The following is a 21,026-nucleotide window of genomic DNA, read 5'->3' on the forward strand; positions in this document are numbered from 1 at the left end:
ATTTTAATGATTCTACGCAAGCTGTTCCGGGAGGTTTTTTGGCTACCCGCCTTTTGGGCCAAACTACATATAGTGATGCTTCACTTCCAAGTAAAATTTTCATTCCTTCCTCTTGGCTAATGTGCCAGTTTACCAGTTGCTGGTTCCGAATTCTGCTGCTTCTGGCCTCCTTCACTTGACCAGCAATACTGTGTCGCTGTTGAGACAACAAAGTTTGCCAGCCTCCCATAGTGGTTCACTCCATAGAGTGCAGCCAAAGGGGAAAGTCCTGGAATAATCCACTTTCTACCTCCCATCCTTTTCAAGAGAGTTGAATAATCCACTTTCTACCTCCACTTGAGCCTCCCAACAGCTTTTCCACATGACCGTCCCTACCGTTAGACAAAGAGGAAGCTGCCTCAGGCATCTGATTTCAGGTGTCACGAAAGAGCAGAAAATGGCCATTTATTATTATTGCATTTTTATTAGTAGGGAGGGAAGGGACACTTGTGGGATTTTTTTTTTTTTACCTCAGTTGCCAAAATAATTGATCCTGTCTTGGGTACTTTGTAACTTAACTTCTATTTTTTGCTCTGCCTGAGGCAGCAAAATGTCTCGGGCTGACCCAAATTAGAAGCTCTATTCTACACAAACTGGTAGACAACATTTAGTTATACTGAACACACACACACACAAATTAAAAAAATTAAAAGGCCCCTGTCCTCAATAAATACCAATTTGCATCCCAATATTTAAAGCCTTCTGGCTTTTAGTCTCTGGTTCATCTAATTATAGTTAAAATGTAGCCGCCCCATTCCATTATAAAAACTCCACCCAATGCAGGCCTGTAAACAATGGCATTTGCCAATAGGTTCCCCCCCCCCCCCACTTCAACCCAGCTGCTGATGTGCCAAAAACATCGGTCCATGTGGGGAAAGTAGATTAAAAGGTGTGGACTCATCAGCAAGGCTGGCATAATCTCCTTCTCCATTTCTCTTATGTGGAAATGAAGCCAGTCCCACTTCTGTCCCATTCCATTCTGCTGGGGAACTAATGTAGTGGCTGAACAATAAACCCTTCTTAATCTGGCCTCCACCATGACCTCACTCAGCAGCTTAAGGCAAACTCCTGTTCTCTCAGTCCCATGGTCTCCACCCAACATGGGGGGTATTATTCACCTTCTTTAGATGCTTGTTGTTGCTGGGATCTACATATGCAGCAAGTGAAACGGTAGATAGACGGTACCAATTCTGATTTCAGATGAAGTTAGCATTTTTAATGGTGCCCCCTGGTTAAAAAAAAAAGCCTCTATAAAGAAACGCCACCACCACCACCCACAAACCTAGAGCCTCAGGAGTGAGGCTCCAGCTCAGCCTAACTTTTGCTGTGCTAGCTTTCTACTTGCAGGGGAGCATTTAGAAAGGGTACATTTCCATTGAGAGAGAATGTCTGTGAAGCACTTTGAACACACTCAAGCATGATATAATGCAAACTTATTATCATCATCCAAACCACCATTTGTCGATCAGGGCAGGAAAAGTGACGTCAAAGCATGTGGACAGCCAGCTATCAAGCATCTAAAAAGGCAAATAGTCCTGCCCCCTTCTCCTGCCCCTACACTTTTCCCTCAAAAAACCCAAACATTTGGAGGTTTCCCAACTTTTGTCCAATTTCCTCCCCTCATTGTAAAAGGTTGAAATGTCTCTTCCCCAAGCTTCGTTACCAGCAGTAAAAGCTTTAACCTCAAATAGGGCGGCATTCTTTGTATTTACAGCCCGGCATACCACTGAAATGCACACACACACACCCTGACACGAGCTACTCCAAAACTGAATTCGGCCCTCAGGATGAAAGAGATTTTACACCCCTGGTTTAGATTTAGCTTGTGGTGTTTGTTTTTACTTTTAAATCACCATTTTTTCTTTTTAAAGGTAAAATGATGTTTCCTTTATTTTCATACAAACTCCCCCAAAAAAATAAACAAAACGAAAAACAAAACAAAAAAGACACAAGATGAACAAACGGTACCTCAGAGTAAATTAAAAAAAAAAAAAGATGGCGAATTGAAGAGACAGAGGGCCTGAGCAGTCCAACTAGTCCACAGTAGAAAAATAAATCTTAAGGGGGAAAGGGTGGGTGTAGCAGGAACAAGAGGAGGGGACAGTATCCGTGAAGGTATATATTCATAATTTGTTTAATTTATCTGGGATGGTGGAGACTTTATAACATGTAGCCAGTCCCCGAGCCAAGGGTGGGGTGGGGAGGAGACTGACAAAAGAATATAAATATATTTCCAAGCTGGGAAGAGGGAGCTAACCTTCCCCTCCCCACTGCCCAGAGAGATGGGGTGGGAGAGGGTGTTACATTCGGAGACTCCATACATTCAGCAAGAAGGGTTGGGGTGCAAAAGACTGTGTCTGGAATAGGAGTTTATCTGGGGTGGGGGGTGGCACCATCACTCCCCACCCCGCCACCCCCTCCATGTAGTGTTTACAGCGAGCATTTAATCCTGCCCAAATGCAGGTAGGGGGGAGGAAGGAGAGGGGAGGGGAAGAGCAGGCCCATTTCTTAGCAACCAAAATGGGGCAAAAGTAGTGTGTACCGAGCTGTTGCAAGTTGGGGACATGAGGAACTGGGAGTGGGGGGAGGGGTAGCGTACCTACACTTTTGGGGCAAGCAGAAGTGACGTTTGCTCCATTCCAAAGGGAAGGGGGAAACTGAGGGGGTAAGGCCAGTCCCCACCTCAAAAGGTTATTGGAGGAAAGTCTAGAGTTCTATTGGGTATTCAAGCCCATCTTGTACCCATAGTTGGTATTGGGTCTCCATCTGGTGATGGGCGTAATAAGAGCACGTTCCTTTCTTTTTCTCTCTCTCTCTCACTCATATATCTCCATGAGACTCAGACAAACGAGTACTGGTTGTTCACAGCCCTGGCTCGTCCTTCTGACTCCTCCGTCAGGGGAAGGGATCCCCCTCCTCTTGTGGCTGCTCCCTCATCCACCTCAGGCTCCGTCCGGGCCTCCTCCTCAACCTGCCCCTCAGCCTCCAGCAATCCCTGGTCAGGGGGTGCATGAGGAGGCCGAGCTGGGGGGAGCGGAGGTGGCGGCGGCAGGTTACGAGAGGTGTTCGGTTCTGTGGAGAGAACAGAAAGAGACAGACAGACAAAGAGACAGGATGGCGTGGGGTTAAGAAGAGGATGGAGGACACTGAGAGTCATCGGAGGGCCCCCAATATTGCACCATGTCTAGTCCGGAACAGAGGGTTACACCCCAACAGAGTTCTTTAAAGATGGCTTTCCGGAGGCAAATCCATCATTAGCTATATCCAGTAGCGAGAGCCCTTCAAACGCCATCACCTGGAGACTGCCTGGTGAGCAAGGAATATGGCAGAACTCGGCTGGCACCACTATGCTCAATACGACTTAAGAGAAAAATGGCCTTCTAACCTCACTGTATAGCAGCTGCATGAAACCAGTGTGCTTTCAGATAACCTTCACCAGTTAAATCTTACGACTTCTAATTGACTAAATCTGCATACATTTCTGAAGGAAAAAAGGTGCTTTTTCTTTGTTTCAGCTGATACACAAATGCATGATAGCAGGCACCACTTGCAAAGAGGCAACTCCCTCTTCCAAAAACGAAGAATGAGTCTTCTGAGAGGATGCCAGACCCTCACATTTTCTTCAAGTACTTGTATTAAAGATAAACCCCAACCCTCAAAAGAGGTCTGCTGGCTGATTTATCCGGGGCGGGGGGAGGAGAAGAGCATTTTTTAAATCAAGTGCTTTTAAACCTAACCAATTAATCAGACCACAAAATCCTAATTTATATTTATTATGATTATAAATACAAAAGCTTAGGAGAGAGGCTGAAGAGAGACTAACGCTACTGTACCCAATGTTCTTTCTCCTATCTACACTGAGATCTGCAATTTCCAATCCCTGAGTGGATACAAACAACGCCAATCCTCAACTTATGCTGCCAGCATCAAGCCAAGTCATTTAAACGGCATGGGCTTCATTGAGGATTTGGTCATAGTCCACACAAAGTGAAATAGTGTGGTTTCAGATTTTGCATGGTTTCAAATTTTGTCTTATTTCTTGGTGTTTACACATCATCCCCGCTGCCCAGGTACCACTCTGGCTGAGAACATGGCTGGAAGTATTAAAACCAATCGAGCCCTGCTAATCGTGGAGAGATGCAAGGCGTGATATGCAGGGTGCTGAAGCGCTATCTCCTGACCCATGAGCTCCTAACCAGTCATCCAGGGGCTCCTAACTATTCGCCAGGTACTGCCTACACACTCACCTTTGCAGTCAGATTAAGACACACACACCCTCAATAATCTATGGGCCGTGTTCAGAAGACACCTTTAACCATGGCTTTAACCATGGTAGTTAAGCCAGAAAGCCAGGCTATGTTCAGAAGACACCTTAAACCATGATTTTAACCATGGTGAATAAGGCCTTTTGCTTTATTCACCATGGTTAAAGCCATGGTTTAAGGTGTCTTCTGAATGGGGCCAATGTTTCAAATACTGCATGGGAATGAAATCTCCAGAAACCTATTTCTCTGGCATGTCTCAGTGGCAGTATTTGTAGAATTGTTCCAACCAGACCAAGATTCCACGTGCCCTAAAGCTTTTTATTTCCTTTAGACGGACTTCAACCCTGAACTGGGCATGGCAGACAGCTATGCAAAGAAGTAAACTCACAACTGGCTTCACTAGAGACTTTTGCTGAGTGGTCAGTATCCGCTTTAAAGCGGATACTGTTTAGGCACTGTTACAAACCTAATGTGTGCATTTCAGAATGCTTGTTCCACGTCCACAAAACAAGAACTGCACAGAATGAGCGTGATTCATAGCATACCTCCCTCGTTTTGATGTTTCTCGCACAGGGGAGGCCAGTGCCCTCTCAATGTCAGGGTCTCCTGCTAGTGCTCCGTTGCACAGAACAGAGTTAAGACAACTGTGCTGATCACGGAAGGCAGGAGTTGCTCCGCTTTGCGTTTCCACGGCCTGAAGTGGTCCTAACGGCCTGCCTTTCGTCTGCACTACAACTTGGGGGTGGGGGGTTGGGCCATCAAATTCAGACTCAAAACAGCTGCATGTGGTTGGCAGATTGCTGGGGTGAAGTGGGGAGCAGAAGAGGGAGCAATTCTACATTTCAGGTTGGCTTGGCTTGAGTATTTTTGCAGAATACTGCTGTGTCCAACGCAGTCAGATTGTACAGGGGAACATCATAAGGTTAACTGCCGCTATGGTTGTAAGGAGGCACAGACAGGCTTGTATGCTAAAGGGCCCGTAACGCCCCCTTGGATTCCTCCAGAAGGCTCTGCGGGCCAGATGGTGAACCTCTGTGGGCCACACTTGGCCTGCAGAATGGAGGTCCCCCACCCTTGGTATATATACAGTGTATAGATCAGGGCTGCAGTAGGTGGCTGACTCCACTGCCCCTTCTCACTGTGATTAGTGGACCTCTCCCCATGGGGGAAAAAATGATCCCACAAGCACAGAGTCTGTCCACCCCTGCTGTAGCGCTGTACTGCCTTCACTATCTGACAGCGGCTCCCCAGTTTCAGAAGAATCTTTCCCAGCCCTACCTGGAGACGGTAGAAGGAGCATCCTCCCTCTGAACTCTCTTCTCCCCTGCCTCCTCAAGTCACAGACACAGTGGATGGTGTGGGCACCGCACACTCGCACGACCCATGGATAGCGATGGGCTATGGCGTGGGGCCGTAACACACACACACGCTCTCGTATCCCTGCCTTCCTCCCGTGGTAGCTATGGCACACTTACACGCAGTCACCCGCGGAGGCAGCAGCAAGGATGGAGATGAGGTTGGGGGGCGAGTCGGGGTCCCCACTGAACCCAGACACCGGCGCTCGGCTCCCAGCCCGGTCCCGGCCTGTGACAGAGATGCCCACATCAGAAATAGGGATTGGGGGTGGGGGGAAGAGAGGGAGGAGCGGACGTGGAAGGGGGCAGGCCATCCCCCACGTGGCGTATGCATACTGCACAGGGCTGGAGCAGAAGACTCGGACGGTGGGGGGGGGGGAGGGGGGGCGTGTCTGGAGCCACAATGGAAGAAGATGGGTGGGAGATGGAGCATGACATGGACGGGCAACAGGGTCTATGCTCTGTCCACCCCGGGACCCCGCTCCTCCCTCGCTCACCGTGCAGCCTCTGTGAAGCGACCACGTAGCTGACGAGCGTCACATCACTGGAGCCGCCCGATTCGAGGGGGATGGGGTGGACCCGGAAGTGCTCCAGCATGTCGAAGATGGTCTGGAACCAGAGATGCTGAACCCGGCACTGCCCATCTTCGTTAAGGGAGAGGCGCAGGTGCTGGCGGTGGGAAAAGAGAGCCGGGTGAAAGGCCACTCGCCACCCGCAGAACCCAGCCTACACGCCTTAACCCACAGCCTGGCCCCATCGGAAAGAGCTCTTCACATGCGTGTACTCACCTTGGCTTTCCCCTGGAAGTTAAAGGTCAGGACGTATTCGCCACGCCGCGTCTCGCTTTGACGGACTAAGAAAACACCGTGGCTGCTGGCTCCCCCTGCCAACACCAGCTGGGCCGCTTTGAGACGGGACAAGGTGCCGTGGAACCAAGGGTATTCGGAGAGGGGGTGCTCTGTGTCACCAAGACTTCCTCCACCTGGGTCGGGCTCCCCTTGGAAGAGGAAGGAACCTGAGGCAGGGAGAGAGGCAGCAGGAGAATCCCAACAAAGCCCATTCAGAGGATTCTGGGTCTTGCCTCAAGAACACTCTAGCTCAGGGGTGGGGAAACTCTGGCTCTCAGCCGAACATCGTGCGACACCCCCCACCCCCCATGAGCTGTGGAGGCAGAGAGAGAGAAAATGTACAGGACAGAGGGAGGGCAAGGAAGACCAAATTCTACGAAGTTGCAAACCCTGCCCGCTTTTGACTCTGGTTCCGCTCACGGCTGGCTCCGGCCCTGTCCAGCCCACCATCATGCAAGCCCTAACAGATCTCCCCCAAGAGACACACACAGAAGCCTCCCCCACCCCGGTACTTGCTCAGAATCCAGGAAGAGAACCAAAGTGTTACCTGTGGTATCGGGGGTGTCCGGGAAGGTCGTGTGCAGGAGACCAGTGGGAAATGGCCCTTCGTCAATCGGCACCCGAGGCGGCAGTTCCGGAGGCAGCAGCTCCATCGAGTCAAAGTGCGAGGCAGCGATGGAGACCGAGCTTGGGGACATGGAGGCTGACGGACGTTCCATCAGTCCGCCGTAGGCACCTGGGGCACGGCAGATACAACGGGTCAGGTACCAGTCTGGCTTCTAACACGTCTTACGCGTTCCTTTTCAAAGGCACAAGGCTACATGCTGTCTAGTACACACCAGAGAGAAAAAATAAGTCCACATCTTCCAATTTGATTTTAAAAACTGAAATATTAAAAATGGCCTCTCCTTCCAACAATGGAGTGATAGGGTTGGACCCATATCTAATCACACTTAGAACTGATGCAGGTTCTGGCCCAAATAGAATCCCCAAGGCAACTCAAGAGTTAAAATTTTAAAATTAATGGGACTTAAGTCCCGTTATTTCAATAGGTCTACTGCAAGTTCAACTAAATCAAAAGCAAAGCCATGGTCTGTGGTGTGGTTGTGTATTTACATACAAATTAATCAGGCAATTGGTCAAAACAGGCCGAGGTGATTTTTTTTTTAAAAAAAAAAAAACCAACTCATTTAGGATATAATTCTATGCATGTTTAGACATAAGGAAGGCCCTCCGCTCTCAGCATTCCCCAGCCAGCCACGTTGTAGGACTTTTGCTTCTTTCTACACGTGCATAAGATTGCACCCTTAAGCTTTATAACATTTCTTACAAATCAGCAAATAAGAAAAAAGGGGAAACGTGCAATAGGAACCACTCTCCCAAATCTTGATAACAATGTTGATCATGTATCATTATATATCACAAACCATGTCACTGTTTGGAGGCAGTCTAGTCTTAACATTCATACATCAATCACTGAAGGAGATGATGGGGGAAGTAAGGGAAAGGAATAATCCATTTCTAGATGAGTATCTGGATTTAGGCTAGACTTTCTATCATGTATTTTGTTTTATTATTATTATTATTATTTATTTATTTATATAGCACCATCAATGTACATGGTGTAGCCCACCTTTCTTCCAAGGAGCCCACTACGTGGTCAACATGCATTCCTATTTTAATCCCAGTCCATATGGGAAAAGACGTAACCTTGCTGAGAGCGTTATGCCGATGATCTACATCTGCTTACACTCAGGAAAATGTGTTTCCACTTTCTTCGCTATGTTGGATTGTAGTGGGCTGGACTTCTCACTGGAGGAATGGGGATGTCTCACAGACCGTAGGATGTAATTTGCTTGCAAGTATAAAGTGTTGGTTATTACCTTTAAAGCCCTACATGGTTTGGGTCCAGGCTACCTGCGGGATCACCTTCGCCCAAACAATCCGCCCCGCACACTCAGGTCCTCTGGTGAGAACTTACTCCAACCAACAAAAACAAGACTGACAACTATTATCCAGAGGACCTTCTCTTCTGCTGCTCCCAGACTGTGGAATGGCCTGCCGGAGGAGATTAGTCAACTTGAAAGTCTTGAAAGCACTTAAAAAAACAATAAAGTGATCTATTCCAGCAGGCCTGTCCAGTGGAATTTTAGAATGTTTTTAGGATGTTTTAATCATGTGTACTATCTTTTTAATCAGCTTTTTTGTGTCTGATATTTGCTGTTGTTCCCCGCCTCGATCCAAGTGGAGAGGCAGGTAAGAAATAAATTATTATTATTATTATTATTATTATTATTATTATTGCAAGGAACTTGGATGGCCAAGACAAGCGTAGATGGGATATTACTATCTAAACGACATCATCACCACCACCACCACAAATACAGCCACATTTCTTTGGATCTATGATTCTAAAAAAGTATTTTACAAAATTGATTCAATAGGCACGAAACATTTCACGTTATTCCATAATGTAACATACATGCTTCAATCTTTTCTTACACATGTATTTCTTACACATGGAAATACATTAAAGTAAAGTACTATAAATATTGCAATTATATACTCTAAAATCTTTTTATCACACACCCAATACATACATACACACCCATTACTCTTATATTTTCCAGTGTCTACTTTACATTGTATTTTTAAACATGAACTCTCGAAAAGATTTCCATTTTTTTTTAAAAAAAAATCATCTTTTTTCATCTCTTATTTGTATGTATTCTCTTAAGGTTACCATTTTCACTATTTCCTAAGCTTTCATTAGCTGGTTTGTTTTCCTAGGGAATCTTTCATTGCCCCTCCTTTTGATGGCTATCAATGTTTTCTTCTGGTCTAGATAGAATCCAAACTATTTCCTGATGGTTACTTAAAACTGATTCTTTCACATATCCTAGTAGCATAATAATCAGAACTACTGGAATTTCATAACCTAATATGAAATCTATAAGATTTCATTTTCTTCCAGAAATGTGTTCACCTTAGGCCATATTCCCCATGTGTGGAGAAAAAATGCCTTTTCTGCTTCTCATCGCCAGCACTGATCTGTCCCTTGCTTGTAAATTTTAAATAATCATGCAGGCGTAAGATACTACTGATACATAATCTTGAACTGATTTTATCTAACCTGCGTACATTGTGATAGCACATTCCCAGCCATTTCCCTCATAAATTCATACTCCCTGGAGAGGGCCTTTTCAGCAGTGGCCCCCCAATTATGGAATGATCTCCCCGACGAGGCTCGCCTGGCACCAACATTGTTATCTTTTTGGCGCCAGGTCAAGACTTTTCTCTTCTCCCAGGCGGTTAACAACATTTGCTGAGTTTGTTTGTTTTTAACTGACTCCAGAATTTTTTAAATGGATATTGTTGTTTTTATGCTTTTTATGTTTTTAAATCTTTGTATATTTGTTTTTAATGTTCACGTTTTTAACTTTTGTAAACTGCCCAGAGAGCTTCGGCTATGGGGCGGTATATAAATGCAATAAATGAATAAATAAATAAATAAATATTATGAGTGGCCATTATTTGCAATTAGACCTTTTTGTGGGGGTTGCCTATAAGGAAAGAATATATTTTTCTCATATGTTAATTCATTCTGATTGTTTATGTTGTGTTTGTAAGCTACCATGTATGTAGCTCGTCACCAAAAAAGCTCCCTTCCCATTTTATCTTCAACAGTAGTCTTGTGAGGTGGGTAGATTAAATGAAAGATCGTGACGGGCCCAAGCTCAGGAAGTGAGCAATCCTATAGCTCCTAGACAGAGTCAGGTGTGGGTGGGTGTACAGAATATTTCAAATTCCTGGATCCGAGATCAGAGACACCATTCTGACCTTGGAGCCAGGAATCTGAACTCCTGCACCTCCCAGACGGCACGGAGGGAACCACACCAGCTGCCTCTCTGATGTCAAAGCAACCTCAGAGGTACTACTGCCTCCGCTGTGCCGCCCGCTGTGTACTGGATTCTCCTAAGATTCTGAGTTCTGAGGCCTACAAGTATCAACGGCAGGTCAAATAGGATTGCGCTCTAAGCTTCATAGCCAGATATCCTAGTCAGGTGCTCAAATCACTAAACTACACTAACTCTAGCCACTTTAACATCTTACTGGTCAACAGTCACTTGCCTGGTCAGGTAATTAAGAATAACTTTAGGACAACTAAAAGTAAGCTTTTGTTAACTGGAAAACAACTCTTTTGTTTTTCATTTCTATCGTTTGTACAAGGCAGCTAGCAAAAAATCTCTGTGGGATAGTAACTTTTCTCAACTTATTGTACTGATTTAAATGGAGGCTTCCAAGGGATGTCCTGATCCTCAGCAGATTCTACTATATGGTTAACTTGCTCTCTTCGAGAAATGGCAACTGCAGGAAACAGTTCTAGAAGAGGATGAGGAGGCCAATGGGCCATTCATCCCATCCAGGCCAATGGAGTGGGCCTCGCTGCCTCACCTCTGCCTCAAATGCAACCCAAGAGAATGGCTGTGGATTTAGTGGGAGGCTTCACTGTATTATGACACAGGGCCAGTACTTCCCACCCTTTTGAATGGGTTGGCAGTTCTACACATGAGCCTACTAACTGAATGAAGTCAGTAGTGGATTTTTTTTAGTGCATAGTGCTTTTAATAATGTATTAGTTTTAAATGTTTTAATTAGTTATGTGTATTTTATGAAGTTTGCATTTGTGTTGTACCCCGCCTCAATCCAGAGGGAGAGGCGGGTAACAAATAAATACACTATTACTATTATTACTGGCTGTCAAGCATGGGAACCTATAAATCTCATGCCGAAAGCATCTGCCAAATGTCACCTTTCACTGAAATTGAAAAGAAAACACTTCTATTTATTATTTATTTATTATGATGATGACGATTATTATTTTCTACTACTACCACCACCAATGAATATATAGTGCAACCATGTGGATGACACCTTACAGAGCAGGTGGTGACAGGTCCCTGCCCTGAAGAGCTTACAATTTAAAGTACATGTTTCTAGGCCTGCTTGTTAAGAGAGAAGCCTCGAAAGTATGCGTCGGAAGGTAATGGCTGAAGATGCTGCACTGGTTTAGGAACGGCACATGACACAATCGACTAAGGCTCGTTCTTGGGAAAAGCAGTACCAATTCTGCGCCACAACGTGGAGAGAGAGAGAAACGGACATTTGAAAGGTCCTCCACCACAAGATAACCACAGGACACCCGGGGGGGGGAGGGGGAGGAATGGGCAAAGCCTGCTCAAAAGTGGTAGATTTCAACTTCAAGTAGCTGTTAAAAGGCACTGAGAAGGGCACAGTGGTCTGTGTGTGCAAGAAAGAGAGGGACAGAGAGTCACGTACCTTGGCTGAGCTGTTCACTGCTCTCGCTCGGCACCATGGGAAGCTCCCGGCTGGGCATGCTCTCTGAATGGTTCATGCACGGCTGCTCCAGACTGTCGGTGCTCTCACTGCAGAGAAAAGCCCTATTAGCTGTGATAGCTAAAATGGCACTTCTACACTGAAAGGCAATATTCTTCAGAAGACCAGATGCTGAGGACTAACAGGGAAAGGCACAAATGCCCTACTTGCGAGCTTCCCAGAGGCATCCGGCCATCTGCTCTTGGAAACGGAAATGCCAGATTTTGGTCTGACTGCTTAGGCATTTAGTGAGCTAGAAATCAAAGGACTGCTATTCCCCTCTCACTCTCGTTCTGATCTGCCTACAATTGGGATGGGGAGCCTGTGGCCCTCTAGATGTCGTGGGACTGCAATGGTCAGGGATGGTGGCAGCTGCGTTCCAACAAAATCCGGAGTGCCGCAGGTTCCCCACCCCTGATCTGCTCAGACAGGCTGAGGTCCCCCAAGCCTTACCACTAGCAATGCCCTTAGCTGGAGATTCTGGGGATAGAACCTGGGGCTTCCCATTGGGGTATGGTCCTCTCCCAAGAACTGGTGCGACGTACCCAAGGCCCATGCATTCCTGAATGTCTGCCAGCCACGAGCGCATCTGCAGCGAGTCAACCGTCTCAAGGATATACTCCAAGGAGCTTGACAGCTGGGGAGGGGGCAGAGGGAGGAAAAAATGTAAGTACATAACGCTTTTTAGGAGCTCCTGCTCCTAGAACCCGTGCGTGCCCTCCAAAAGTTTGTTATTGTAAATTGTTACAGAGCATGTTAGATCTACAGGCATACCTGATGAAAACTTTTATGGACTCGAAACAGAAATACACAGGGGTTCCATAGACATAACCAATATAGTTGTCTTGAAATCCTGGCTGCTTATCATTGTATATCAATTGGCACAACAGTACCTCTCATGGCTATACATTTTTATAACTTAACTGGCCCACTGCTGTGCTGTAAGTCTCTCCCACCTGAAGTGTTTGTATTGTTATTATAGTAATACTTTCAAGTTTTGAAGCCAAATGTATTTCAATGTTGAAAAGCATCTTCAAGAGTCACAGTGAACACACACATGTATGCACAACTGAAAACAAAGAGCCAATCCACACGCTACAGACAATATAATCTTAGTAATGAGAGAAGCAAGCCCCCGACTGCCTGTTTTGGCTTTTGATAGAAGGGAGCCAATACAGGCAATCGTGGCTGGAGAGCAATTTGCCAGTCACTCACCTCTTGCCTCACGTTCTCTGCCTGTTGTCTTTGCTGGTCACTTACGCTACACCGGCTGAACCCTCACCCCATTCATTGTGCAAGGAACACAAAACACCCACCCTCACCCTCAGAACACACATGCTGGTTTGGCTACAAGCTCTTGTATATGAAGTGGCTTTATACCAGCCTTCCCCAATATGGGGCTCCCATCAGCCCCAACCAACATGGCCAATGGTCAGTGATGGTGGGAATTGTAGTCCGAAATATTTGGCGGGCACCAGTTTGGGGAAGTCTGCTTTACACCCGGTGGGCTCCTCTCCTCACAAAGGCATGGGAAGTTGCTGGAAGCAGCAGCAGCAGCCTGCTCGGGACGATCAGTCATGATACAGCTAGCAAAGTACTGCTGGAGAGGGACAGTACAATCGTAGCATGAAGGTGGGGCTGCCGATCTTGCCATATGAGAAGCGAGAGGCAAGGCGTAAGGAATTGCTAACAGCACACTCCAGCCTGGACCACCTGTATTGGCTCCTGATAGAAAGGATGCTGATCCAGATGAGGGGGTTCAATTCCATGCAGAACTTTGCTGAGTGGGTAATGTGTGAATTGGTTCAAATTCACTAGAGTCACTGGGTGCATCAGTACTGTGGTCCCAATTATTACTGAATAGGTATGTGATTTTAGTAGCTGCTTGAAACACACTGGGCTTTTAACAGCTTACCAGGCCTGACAAACCAAGCCACTACGGCTCTGACCCTACCCCTCTATTTTCTGACCTTGAGCACAAAGGTGTTTTCCTTGTCTGGCATTTCCAGGGGGGTCGTCGTCCGCACGTCCACTACGCAGGAGCAGGAGATGCTGACCCGTGGCTTTGATGCCTGGCAGTGAAAGTAAAGAGGGAGGGGTGACAATATTCCTCACTCCCAGACCAGGACCCCCTGGCACAATGAAATCTTGCCTCCCCTCACCAACTCTCTCCACCCCACTATTTCTCTCCTGCCTTAACCCATTACTCACCTTTGGTGGGATGTAGAACTCCAAGAGGTAACCCTCCCCCTCCCCTTTCCCCGCTTTTCGCAGGAGAAGACGGCATTTCTGCCAGCGGGTCCGGCTGCCCCCACCGGACCCATCGTCCGCTACAATGTAGTTCAGTAGGCCCTCACGCCGCACACTGGCCAGTTCCACTCGGAGGGCGGCTGGGGAGGCTTTGTTGAGTCGCAGGCGCTCAAATCTGTGAGTCCAGCGCTCAGAGTCACCACCCCCTGAAGAATTGGAATTACTGTTGGCTCCTGTGGCTGCCCCGTCTCCGCCACCAGAGGGTGACTCGGCCGAGGTCTTCCACTGCAGAATGCCGCGTACGCTGCCTCGGACGCTGCGGCTAACATTGCGCAAGGAGAAACGCTTCTTCAGCTTCGGTTTGGTGGCGGTCACCGTCGCCACACTGGAAACGTCTTCGGAGCTGCGGGACTGACTGCTGGAGAGGCCAGAGGGCGGCCCCACGGGAGGCTCTACAGGGGAGGCGACAGAGGAGTCGCTACAAGTCTCAGAGAGGTCCCGTGCAGAGGAGCAGCCGGTGAAGGGGGCAATGTCACACCGGGGTGGGGAGTCGCTGGCATAGGCTCGGCTCACTTCTGCCTCAAAATGTTCCAGGAAGTGCTCAGCAAAGCGGCGCGAGAAGGCAGCTTCAGCTCCTGGTGTGGCAAACTGAGGGTTCTCGCCAAGGAAGGCCCGGAAACGACGAGCAAAGTCCACTGCAGCAGCACGAGCGTGCGCTTCGCAGAATTCCCGCCAGCCCGGAGAGGGGAGAGAGGCAGGTTCTCCCACCATCCCTCCCCCTACCGGTGACAGGGGCACCGCACTCCCGTTCATGATTGCCCAGGGGGGGCTGAGTGAAAACACACCCAGCGCCAGGACTGGGCTGCTGTTGGTACCAGTGACCTCGTGACCTGCAGGAGAAACAGAGAGGTTGTGATAAAATACAAGAAGGGGAGGATGCAACCTGCTTGGGCTTATTGTTCATGATGGTGGTTACTGGGACTCTTGCAAAGAATGCTGCACTAGTGGGATCATGGCCTGAGCCTGTAACGAGATATACTCTTGAGCAAGAGTGCACTTGCAGGATCACTATAAAAAGCACCTGAGAATTCCTTCTTGTTTTGGAAGTGCCGCACACATTTGTGGAGCATAAGGATTCTAATGGGGGTGGGGAGACCATGTGAGGCTGAAGTTAGCCCACTCCTGGAATAGATGCCCCTAGGACTCCCCCCACCTCATGTGCTGATGCAGTTCTGGCCTATTACTGTATGGCCTCTGAACATCCATGGGGGAACTGCATGCTTGAAAGCACCTCTGCAAGGAACACCTACACATCAGGGGGAAAGAGTCAAGCTTTCTACACAAAGGCAGCCTTTGACCTAGACTGCCTTTGTATTTTCAAACTATTGGTTGGATGCATGTTTAAAGTAGTGGTCTCATCTGCATTGTGAGATGATGAAACCACACAAGCAGACCGTACCACAAATTTGAGTAAGCTCTGGATCAAAACCATACACCTGCTTCTAGCTACTGTAAGGTTCCATGAGGGGCCCTAGTCCTTCCAGAGCAGAACTAACTCTCAAATGTTCATGCAGTCCCTGCTAAAAAGCAAACCTAGATTGCTCCTTATACGGAGATGTCTGCCTTAAAAATTAGGATGAGCAGCAGCCTGCAGATAAAGAGTTTTTTAGCTTGTAGAATTTTGTCCCCTCACATGAGATGATACCCTTCTAAAGGCCCACTTTTTATGCTTCTGGAAAAGACTAGGCCACTTCACTAGCACTTTTCAGTACTTGAGTCTACTCAAGTCCCCTGCATCTACTCTTCCCTGTAGCTGGATCTGAATCTTAAATTAAGAGTAAATGCTATTCAGTTTGCCTGTTCCAATATGCTGAATCCTCCATGAAGGCAGGACAAAGTGATGTAAATAGCAGGATATCATGATATTAGTGAAGAACAGGATAAAGCTGTAGGATAATCATCTTATGTGGCAAAACACTTTCAACCCTTGATTTGAAAGGCATGTTTCTTAATAGTACGATGTCCTGATGGGGAGGAGCTGTAGCTCAGTGTTAGAACACATGCTTTGCATACAGAAGGTCCCAGATCCAATCCCTGGCTTTGGACTAGGAAAGAATTCTGCCTGAATTCCTTGAGATCCGCTGCCGGTCAGTGTCAGCAACACTGATCTAGATAGACCAATGGTCTAATTCAATATAAAGTAGCTTCCTATATTCCTTTTGGGGACAAAAAGAACAGAAGGAAAAGATCTACTCTAACTGGACGCAGTTCACCAAGGTCTCAAGCAATGGTGTCTTTCATACTTACAATGCAAGAGACCCTTTTAATTAAAGATACTCAGGACTGATCTGGGGGCATTGTGCATACAAAGCATGTGGTCTACCAGAGCTATGGTCCCTTCCAGAACTTTTGCTATTGGGGGAGGAGGGTATAACTATATAAATAACAAATCAAGTATTGAAGAGGTGATTCAAGGCGTGGGCAATACTGAGGCAAGGCCTGGAGATGGGCACACAGCACAACAAATGTAGCCTTGGAGGGGAGGGCACCCCCCATCCCACCCCACAGAAAGGAGGGGAGCTGGTTCTCATAAATCTCTAGGGTGGCCAGATCCCTACTTTTACTAGCACCTGTGCCTTTAAGCACTGCATAGCACGGACTGTTTCGCACGTCGCAGCTTCTCTTCCCACTGCGCCACCGTGGAGGGGAAAGCCACCCTTGGCAAAAGGCTCGGTATTTGGGCCAGCCTTGCGGCGCGACCCTACCCACGCATCTCCCTCGGAAGGAAGGAAAGCCCAGCCAATTCCACGAGCCTTTCCCTGGCGGAAGCGGGCACAGGGCTGCAGCATGAGCAGCCGCGGTGAACCCCTTCAGGCGCTCCACCTGGCAGCCCAAAGCACCCCCCTCAGGAAGAGACGGGGCGCGGGGAGGGGAGTAGGAGGAGAACGGCCCCTCCTCAATGGGGCAGGGGCAGGTGGGGCTGGCGGGGAAAGAGGCCCTCCGGGACGCACAGCCGGGGGAGGAGAAGGGGGCTCCCCTGGGCTTCGTGCGTCTGTCACTTACCATCCCGGCCTTGGTTCCCTTCCAGGAGGAAGGGTTTGCCTGTCCGTCGCTCTCCCTGTCTCTCGCGCGCCACTTCCGCTTCCAGGTTCCCTTTCATCAGGTGACTCTGTTTTCTTCCTTTCACTTCCGTCTTCGTCATCAACCCGGAGGAAGAAAGGGGCGAGAGGTTAATTTTTTATATAAAAACGTTACCATAGAGAGAAGGCGTATTCAGGCCTAGAGCGGTCACAGACGATCCCTGGAGCGTCTGTGAACTTGGTTCCCTTTCTCCATTGGTTCAGGCGGTCAGCTTGTTGCCATGACAGCTCGTGATATAGATTTACTAACGGTTCTTAAGAGGGGTGGTGTGCTTCTCTTTCTCTCTGTGAATTTTTATGTAATTATTTACAATATCTATGCCGCTTAATATATTAAAACTCCTAAGCAGTTTACATTAAAATACAACATAACAATATAAAAACAAGACAAAATAATAATTAAAACAGTTAAGAACATGTAAAAACATTAAAGTTTTAAAAGACACCCCAGGTAAGAACCTCCTTCCACTTCTACAAAGCCTCCGAAGGAAACTGGATAAACATCCTCCTCTTACTGCTCAGTTATCCCTTCCTCTTCAGTAGGGGTGGGAAACGTGGCCTTCCAGATGTTGTTGGACTGCAACCCTAGTCAGCATAACCAATTGTGAAGGATGATGGGCACTGTAGCCCAACAACATCTGGGAAGTTGCACACTCCCATCCTGCTCTTCAGCCTCTCCCTCCTTCTATCGCTTATAGGAAGCCCCTTACAGGAAGCCACTCCCATTTCCTATTCAATTCCCCACATCCCTATTCCTGAGTAGGAATTCACTCACAAGTATGCCTTTGTTTCCAGCCAAGCTATAGCCTAGGGGTAGGCAACCCTTCTGGCCTGTTGGCACATGGGCACCACCACAAAATGGCTGCAATGGGAGGCATGGCAAAGGACAAGTAACCTCCCCCAAAGACTGAGTACCAGGCAAAGGTGAGATCTGAGCCTCAACGTAGTAAACAACTCCTTTGAACCCACATTTTTAGTACCATCAAAAACCTATTTCACAGCAGTCTCAAGGTCATTCTCAGACAAGGTCAACCACTGTTTCCACAGCTGGGCTATTGTTTCCTCTGGTGTTCATCCAAACAGGCCTCTCATGTGCTTCACCCTCTTCCCTCAGCATGGGAATACCTGTGTCTTCTGTGAGTTGGCGTAACTCTCCTCACCATGTATTCATCCTGCACGGCTAATATGTATCAATCTAAGCAAAGTATGGGACTTTCAACCAAACATTGCTGAGTACCAGCTGGCCATGTCTTTTTCCAGGAGATTCCATTCCAGTCTCAAGCCTGGTTTTCCATTACTTCCCTCCTACTGAGACTCAGTATTCTGTGGCACTGAGAAAGTTCAGTCCTCATTTGGTTGTTTTGGGATAAGCTACCACTCTTGGTATCCATTTAACATCACAGCTACTGATGTTGGTGAAAGTTGCAACACTTAGCACTACATATATTTGAAATTACTCGTGTGTGTTTATGGAGATATATATAATTTATATCTCACCCTTGCTCACAAAGATCCCAAGGCAGCTAACAACCTATAATCAATATAGTGTACCACATAGACATTAAAATATGCTGAAATCACAGGGATATAATGAAATACAATAAACCAGTGGTTCCCAATTGGTGGTCCGCAGACCCCAGGGGATCCACGTATCCCACCCAGGGGGTCTGTAGCACCATTCACATATTAGTTCTGCAAGGTCCACATTTTAATAAAAGAAAATGTGCTGTCTCCCGCGCTCCGTTTGCTTCGACGGTGACGTCATGTGCAAAAGCATCTGCGTGATTTAGTGACTAGCTTCAGAGATTACTTCCCTGCACCTAATCCTGAAAACTCATGGATAAGGAATCCTTTTGAATGTGGTGAGGTACAGCTAACAACTCTATCTGTGGAAGAGCGAGGTGCACTTGTTGATGTGACTTGTAATGGTTCATTGAAATCATTTTTCAAAGAATATAGACTGGACCAATTCTGGGTGAAGGTTTTTCCTGATTATAAGAAGTTAGGTGAAAAAGCTTTGAAACATCTAGTTCCCTTTTGTTCCACATATCTTTGTGAACAAACATTTTCGACATTTTGTTATATGAAGAACAAGCATAGAAATTGGCTTGATGTTGATCCAGATTTGAGATTAAAAGTAGCAAATATTGAACCGGATGTGGAAGGGATTGTTTGGGACAAAAAGAGACATGATTTCTCCCATCACATTTAGGTTTAGTAGCTGCTAGACATGTCATAATTTGTTCAATTGTAAACTAGACGTTAGTAAAATTTAAATCGTCTTTATATTCCTAACTAAATCATTGTCATTTTTCCGTGGTAATATCACAAATTTTATGGTCTGTTTTTTAGTATACCTAAAATCCTTTGCTTATTTGGGGCTACCCCTTATTTTCTCAAAAAAAAAAAAAAAAAGGCTTCGCACAGGTAACTACCATAGAGATAACAACATTTTCAAAAGTAGGGGGTCCATGGCTTGGCATTTGAAAAACAAGGGGTCCGCAGTACTTAGTTAATTGGGAACCACTGCAATAAACTATCATCACAATCATATATACAGTATATATGTGTGTGTGTGTGTACTGTATGTTTTATTGCAAATCCTGGGGTTTCCCTAAGCCTGCTGATACTTCCTGGTGACATGTTGGCTGCATTAGGATCTACTTGAAGGGTGACTTTGCTCCTAGTATATACAATGATGTCCCAGAGGTGGCAAATGAGATCAGAATGGGGATCATGGAATAGCGACATTTGCTTACATATATACTGTGGAGTAGGAACTAAGAGGGATACTTACATTCACCTTCCCATTTTTTAAATAATACCATACTATATTGGATTGATATAACTAAGGCATGTAATATACCCATTTCAGACAATGCCTCCAGAACAACTCTAAGGCAGCACAGACAAAGCTTTGTGAAGCTGTCTGTGTGTGTATGGTGTGATAGTTGATGGGATCTAAACCACTGCTGCTCCTCTAACAGGCCAAAAATGTTTCAAGCGCTGGAGGGAGAATTCGAATGAGCGGATACCAAGACCTTATCCCTGCCAACTCAAGAAATGTGAAGTTCCTTTACTTATATAATTTTCCGCATCAGATGGTAGCAACTGTCATATTTTAGGATGTCAAAATTAGAAGCGCTTGGCTGAGGATCCAAGAAGGCAGCAAGCCTACTCACAGTTATTTTGAAATAAATCTCACTGAACACAGTAAGACTTTCCCCTGAGTGGAATGGTTACAAAGTTTGGGGCTGTTTAACTTAGAAAGATGATTAAGGGTGTGTGTAGGGGGTGGGGGTACATGTCGGAGGTGTATAAATAATGTATGGTGCAGAGAAAGTGGATAGCGAGAGCTTTTTTCCCCTTTCACAATAATAGAACTACAGGATCATTCCATGAAGCTGAATGGTGGGAGAATCAGAACAGCTCAAAAAAGTGCTTCTTTAGATAGTACATTGTTAAACAGTGGAATTCGCTGCCACAAGATATAGTGATGGCTGCCAACCTGCATAGCTTTAACAGGCAATTAAGACAAATTCATGACTATACGCTACCTCATATCAGAGGCCGTATACTGTACCTCTGAATAACACATGTGTTCTGGGAAGGGCCATAGCTCAGCAGTTGAGCACATTTGGCTTGCAGAAGGTCCCAGGTTCATTCCCTGGATTGTTCTAAACCACTTGCAATTTTTTCCTTTTTAAAAAAAGTCCTTAAACAGAGCACAAA

The 21,026-nt window shown here is 46.6% G+C and overlaps 1 protein-coding gene across 2 annotated transcripts; it reads right to left on the bottom strand.

Annotated features, from left to right (window-relative positions):
* Positions 1-2,994: 2,994 nt before the first annotated feature.
* SH2B1 (SH2B adaptor protein 1) lies at positions 2,995-17,286 on the bottom strand. 2 transcript variants are annotated; one of them, XM_063138479.1, is made up of 10 exons: positions 17,218-17,286; positions 14,116-15,044; positions 13,875-13,976; positions 12,450-12,541; positions 11,848-11,954; positions 7,055-7,243; positions 6,448-6,656; positions 6,157-6,328; positions 5,780-5,888; positions 2,995-3,111 (listed from the first exon to the last, which is right to left on the bottom strand). In XM_063138479.1, the coding sequence occupies exons 2-10, from the start codon at positions 14,965-14,967 to the stop codon at positions 3,093-3,095; spliced, it is 1,851 nt and encodes a 616-aa protein (XP_062994549.1). In that variant the 5' UTR covers positions 14,968-15,044; positions 17,218-17,286; the 3' UTR covers positions 2,995-3,092. The 2 variants fall into 2 exon arrangements, with proteins under 2 accessions (XP_062994549.1, XP_062994548.1); XM_063138478.1 differs by having other exon boundaries at positions 6,448-6,674.
* Between the last annotated feature and the right edge of the window lie 3,740 nt (positions 17,287-21,026).

The sequence above is a fragment of the Elgaria multicarinata genome, chromosome 11 (assembly GCF_023053635.1).
Source record: "Elgaria multicarinata webbii isolate HBS135686 ecotype San Diego chromosome 11, rElgMul1.1.pri, whole genome shotgun sequence".
Classification (NCBI taxonomy): domain Eukaryota; kingdom Metazoa; phylum Chordata; class Lepidosauria; order Squamata; family Anguidae; genus Elgaria; species Elgaria multicarinata.